The sequence below is a fragment of the Pholcus phalangioides genome, unplaced genomic scaffold (assembly GCF_987345545.1).
Source record: "Pholcus phalangioides strain wild (caught in Gottingen) unplaced genomic scaffold, Ppha-v1.0 ptg000028l_1, whole genome shotgun sequence".
Lineage (NCBI taxonomy): Eukaryota > Metazoa > Arthropoda > Arachnida > Araneae > Pholcidae > Pholcus > Pholcus phalangioides.
This window is the reverse complement of record NW_028301618.1, coordinates 3,362,017-3,368,225: the sequence shown is the minus strand read 5'-3', so window position 1 is coordinate 3,368,225 and position 6,209 is coordinate 3,362,017. Positions and strand designations below refer to the sequence as shown.

Sequence of the window (6,209 nt, the reverse complement as noted above, 5' to 3'; positions counted from 1 at the left end):
CACGTTTTGAATCATCAGATGACATTTCATTGTTCCTGGTCCTGTTCGAACGACACATGGGATTACACCAGATTCCGGAAGAATTGTGGATTACGTATATCATCAATAGCTTACCGAAGGAGGTGGCTAGGATCTGTGCCAGGGAGCCTGACGAGAAGTTCAAGGACTATCGGTATCTCAAGGAACTGCTGTTAAAGCGATTTAAGCTACATGCGGACAGATTTCGACAGCTTTTTGTAGAGCATCGGAAGAACTCGGAGAGTTCATGGCGTGATTTTTATTTTGAGTTGAAAACGTATCTTGAAGGGTGGTTAACAGAAGTTAAGGTCACAACATTCGAGGACTTGATTAATCTAGCCATAGCTGATCAGATGAAGAAGAAGTGCCCTCCACAAGTGAAAGAACATTTCATCGATGTATGGGCCATGTTGATCTCCCCATCGGAACTAGCGGAGAAACTCGACGCGTATGAAGATGCCAGGAGTACTTTCACAAAGAAATTCAACCAGCAGTACGATGTCGAGGGTCGTCGAAAGCAAACACCGAGGAAATATCCATGGACGTCATCAAAACCAGTGATTCGTGCAGATGAACAGACACTTCCCATGATCAGCCTGGATGAACAGCGACCTGTAAGCTGCTATGGATGTGGATATCCGGGGGTAATTAGAGCGCAGTGGCCGACCTGTAATCCCGAAATGACAGCGACAACCCCTCAGTTTGGTCAGTTGGAACTGAATCTATGCTCTTCTGTAACAAAACCCGTAGCATTGTTAAAAATTCATGTAAATGGCAAAGTGGGAACTGCCTGTGCCGACAGCGGTGCTACGCACTGTATCGCAAGTGATACTCTGCATCGTATTTTGAAAGAGCAAAACGCCAAATTCCATCGGGAAACTATCGAGATGCGTCTTGCAAACGGACAGCAAGTGGTGAATCAACGGTGAATGTGTGGACCACAACGGTATTGGTCAACATCCAATGGAAGCGACTAAGGACGAAATTTATAGTTCTTCCTGGAATCGTCGGTAACAGAACTCTTTTGGGAATCGACTTTCTAGAGAAAGCTGGTATCGTGTTGGATATCAAGCGAAGGCAATGGTTCTTCGGGGAAAATACTCGGAAGCGATTCCACTTTGTGAATGAGTCTACGATTAAAACTGTTCAACATGTAGTAGAGCATGTTAACTTGAATTCTTGCCAACTACGACAAGTTGAAGGACAGCAACGGAAACAAGTGCTGAACAGGTCGTGGAAAATTTTTCAGTCCAGGGGGGAGGAGACACTCCCGAAGGCGAAGTTCACCATGGTGATATGGCATCGGAACCTCAGCGGCGGGATAGGTCTAGACGTCTCAGAAACCAAACAGGTCGCGTCCGTGACTATCCACGTCCTGCTGTCCATAGCGAAATCCACCGATCCGCAAGAAGCTTTCATCACCAATCGGTGCAAAGGCAACCACGAGTTACTCCGACAGGCAGGCAAGTACTAGACTTAACGTCTCCGCAGGAACGAACGAGTCGAACTTTTCGGTGCCAGGCGACGCAGTCCAGGATCACCAGGATATTATCACATACTGTATCGTTGTAAAATGCCAAGCCAAACAATAACGTCTAGCAATAGCTTCCATGAGTCAAGGACCCAAACAAGTATAAGCAGTGCTAGAGAAGGGAACGATAAATGCAGGGGGAGCGGCATTAAATATTCTGATCAAAACCCTAACGCGCGTCGATCAGAAGGTCGCAGCCATGCCCAAAGAAGTCGTGAAAACAGGTTGACTCCCATGCAAAGGTTAGGAGTGAGCTTACAATAGTGAGTGCTTACAAGAGTTTCTGTGAAGCAGAAGGTGGAACAAAAATGGGATGAACGCAAAGGTTATGTTGACAACGGTTCCAAACAGAGTTCTCGAAGGAAGAACTGGTCGACAAAGTTCACGCCACAACGAGATGGACCGTACCCTGTGCTAGCCCAGAGATCGCCTACGAGGTACATAGTCGCTGATCCGGCCAAATCGGGTGTCTCTGTCAGCTTATATCGTACTTCTGCTCTCACACCATGTACGAAACCGGATGCTGTATCCGTAGTGCCATCACGAAAGAAGGGACGATCACGCAAAGTTGGAACTAACAAGAACGCTGAACAACTTCCCATAACGCCTATTGCTGGTTCCTTGCCGGGACGGCCGCGAAACCAGAGGGGGAGTATGTAACAGGCAAGCTGTTAACAAGGATGTACAGTAATACTTTTATTCACGAGAGATTTAAGTTGTATCGAGAGAAGAAGACATTCTCGAGGAATTCGATTTTAACCTTCATGACGAAGGGTTGTGTGTTTCGCATGTTAATGCAAAATAAAGGAATGCTTCATGTTCGTCACTTCGTATACACCTCACCAATCGTCACATTATACATATACATATACTAACAGGATTAAAGAAGTGACAAACCATTGTAAAGGCATATACACGCCTGAAACACATTGTTAGGGAACCACGGTAACCAAAGTAAACGTTCGGAAAGTGATTGTTGAGGCCCGAAAACCATTGTTGCCCTACAGTTTTTTGCCCATTTTGGGCACTTACCCTGCTCTGACAAAAATTTAAAGTAGCCTGTCGCTTAAGTCGGGTCCCATTTGGTATAAATGCAAAATTTGGCGACGATCCATCTAAAATTGTAGATTTGTATAGAGAACACACAGACAGACTGTTTGAGCTGCCACCAGAAAAGTCAAGTCAAGTCAACTCATGTGTTGACATTTTTGTTCTTGAGCGCTATAATTTTAATTAATTTATATACTTTTTGCTGTTGTTTTTGTGGTTTCACGTTCGTTTTTTTTGAGTTTGGAAGTAAATTGTGATATACTTCGAACTAATACGGTCTTTTTTATTGCACGAACATATGATACTGTGAGCAAATTGTTCTGTTTTTATTTAAGATTAGCTTGCAATTGCAGCGTAAAGTAGTGTTTAATATACAAATACTGGAATAGTTAGGGTTAAGATCGAGATGACAGACGAGTGCCCTTTGTCGCCTATTGGAAGCAAGGTTTTCAATGGTGAGTTCTACAAGCATTTGGATGAAATGGCCCTCCTGTTCACAAGAGTCTGTGATGGGAAAAGGGCAGAGGCAGCCGAGAGAGACCGGTTTCTCGTGCTGAGGAATGAAATGATGAAGCTGTATGATGAAGTCCATGTCGTAGGAAATGAACGTTCTTTGTCGGAGGTTGCTATCACTGAGCCGCCGCCTAGTATTCATGAAACTGCTAATATTTCAGAGATTATTGAGATAAACTTTCAGAAGTTTGAGGAACGTTTTAGTAGACTAGAGAGCATTGCCCAGATCATTCCCGGAATGCAATCAGAGATAGCTAACTTGTCAAATGCTATGCGCTCAAACGTGAACTCATCTGTAGCAAACAATTGTGAATCATTGCCAGAGCCTTGACTGATACTTTGAGGGGAAAGGAAAATTTGTCAAATAACAACACGTTTCGGGCAGTCCACCCTCGCTTGAAAGTGGATGATATTAATCAAGTACCACCTAACCGTTTACAGCGATCCAACGTCGCAACTGGGACTGATCGGCGTAATGAATTCAGAGTGGGAATGTCTACGACGTCGCAGGTGCGTGTAGTGCCGAAGGTTCGCAGACGTCGGTTGCTGGTGAACAGATTTGCTCCAGAGACATCTATCTCGGACGTACGTCGCATACTGCAAGACACGCAACTCGAGTACGACTGCGTTAAGCTGAATACAAGGAACTCAAACAACTATGCATCTTTTGTACTAACCACTGTCGATAGTAATTGGGATTCATTGAGTGATCCATTCCACTGGCCATCTGGTATACACATCAGAGAGTTTTTTGGTATTCCCAGATATCTTCTGGAGGATCCGGCTGGAGATTGTACTATAACGGAAGCATTGCCCGGTCAGAGGGACACCTCTAATCAACAATGACTGTACGGACAGGAGTCATCGTCAATTACTTCAACAAATGAACACGCATCCGATTCTGAATCAAGAGTTACAGGTATATTCATGAACCCCAGAAGTATTGTGAATAAAATTGACGATTTGCGTTGCTGCATTCAGTCATACGAGGTCGACATTCTGTGTATAGCAGAGACTTGGTTACATCAGTCAGTTTCGTCTTCCTTGATATGTCTACCAGGATACGATATTTTCCGATACGACAGAGAAACTACTGCGGGAGGAGGTGTATGCATTATTATTCGAAGCAGCCTGAAACCTAAGCTGGTGAACGTGCATAATGGAAATCAAGATGTTGAGATAATATCGGTGGATATAAAAAGCGGAAATAGGAAGTGCAGGCTTATTACGGCGTACGTTCCACCAAATAAAGCATGTAATTTAGATCATTGGTGTGAGTTTTGGAGAGAACTAAGGCATTACTGCTCTGCGTGCTTTCCGGTGATTTTGGTCGGGGACTTCAACATGCGGGGAATCGATTGGATAAACTGGAGATTCTCATCTGAATTGGAGTCACAGTTCATGTCAATATCAGCAGAACTAGGCCTTGTTCAGTTTGTCGATTTTCCCACGAAAGGGGAAAACTTCTTAGATCTTCTGTTTGCTACCGATCCTTCGGTGGTCTACGACGTATATGCACTTCCACCCTTCTGCAACAGCGATAATCCACCGCACTTGCCGATACACTTCTCATTGCATATTACAACAGGATTAGATTGCCGATCAACACTAAACTATCACAATGCAGATTATCCACGATTATCAGTTATTGTAAAAGATCTGCATAACCAAGTACTGGCTGGAACTATCTCAGCTGCGGATGCTTTGCCAGCTCTATTTCTGCGGTCTCGTGAACATGTTCCCCGTCAAATGAGATTTAGAAAAAAAGATATGGTTTTACGAATGCTAAACAATAGGAAATTGCATGCTTGGCGTCAATATAGATCAATACCTAGTCAAACCACTAAAGAACAATACAAGGTCATGGCTAGGAACTATGCAAATTACGTCAAAGAGAAAGAGAGTTTACATCTCCTCAACCTCTGTAAAAATAGTGATCGGAACTTTTTCCACCGAGACGTCCGCAGTAGACTTCGTGTATCCCGGGACATACCAACGCTAACTGTGAATGGCACCACGATAACGGAAGATTATGAGAAAGCAAACGTTTTGCGGACATATTTTCTGGTTCATATAATTTCAGTTGTTCCGGTTACGACTATCGTTATCAAGGCCTTATGAATGATCATCCCTTCTTTCGTGACATGTTCAGCACTCAGACGATAAAAGCCATTATTGCTTCTCTTCCTGGTCGATCATCTCCGGGTCCTGACGGAATACCCAGTTGTTTCTACAAACGTCTTTCAGATCCGATATCTTCTCTGCTTAGCTCCATCTTCACATCCTTCTATGACTACGGGTCTATCCCATGCTCTTGGAAATCTGCAGTTATTGGTCCAATTTATAAGAATAAAGGCTCCAGGGCAGATCCGAATAATTATCGCCCGATATCGTTAACCGATATATCCTGCAAAATTTTCGAGAGATGCATCGTCAATCAGTTACTTCCATTTGCCGACGATATGGGATTAATCCCCTCAGTTCAGTTTGGCTTCATTCCTGGCCGCTCCTTACCAGTGCAGCAGTTGATTTGTCATGATATATGGGAGAGTGCTATAGACTCTGGACAAGAAATTGATGTAATTTACGTCGATTTCCAAAAGGCATTTGATAAAGTAGACAGATTGCTACTATTGAGGAAGCTAGCTTGCATGGGGATTCCGGATAAAGTTGTGAGGATAATTCAAGAACTGCTGTCAGACAGAGTTCATCAAGTTCGCGTAGCCAGCGTGATGTCTAGAGAATGTCAGGTGCCAAGCGGAGTTGTCCAGGGATCGGTGTTAGGCCCGATCTTATTTACTTTGTACACTTACGATATTACTCATGCTGTGTCACCCATCTCTCTATTGCAATTCGCTGATGACGTGAAGTTATTCTCTCCAGTGGAAAACACTAGGGGCTTAAGAATTGCATGCCAACAACTTTTCCAGTGGAGTTGTCAGTATAAGCTACCTATTTCATCATCAAAAAGTGGATCAATGCATTTAGGTAGACGCACCGATCCTGAATATTACCAACTAGGTAATGAAACGTTACAGCAATTGGATACATGCGTGGATTTAGGTATTGCAATGAGCCGCATTCTGGATTTCACTGA

At 43.7% G+C, this 6,209-nt stretch overlaps 1 protein-coding gene across 1 annotated transcript; it reads left to right on the top strand.

Moving 5' to 3' along the window:
- The first annotated feature begins 4,039 nt into the window (after nucleotides 1–4,039).
- On the top strand, nucleotides 4,040–5,233 carry LOC149067775 (uncharacterized). The gene has a single exon (XM_089252364.1). The coding sequence runs from the start codon at nucleotides 4,040–4,042 to the stop codon at nucleotides 5,231–5,233; it is 1,194 nt and encodes a 397-aa protein (XP_089108490.1).
- The last annotated feature ends 976 nt before the right edge of the window (nucleotides 5,234–6,209 follow it).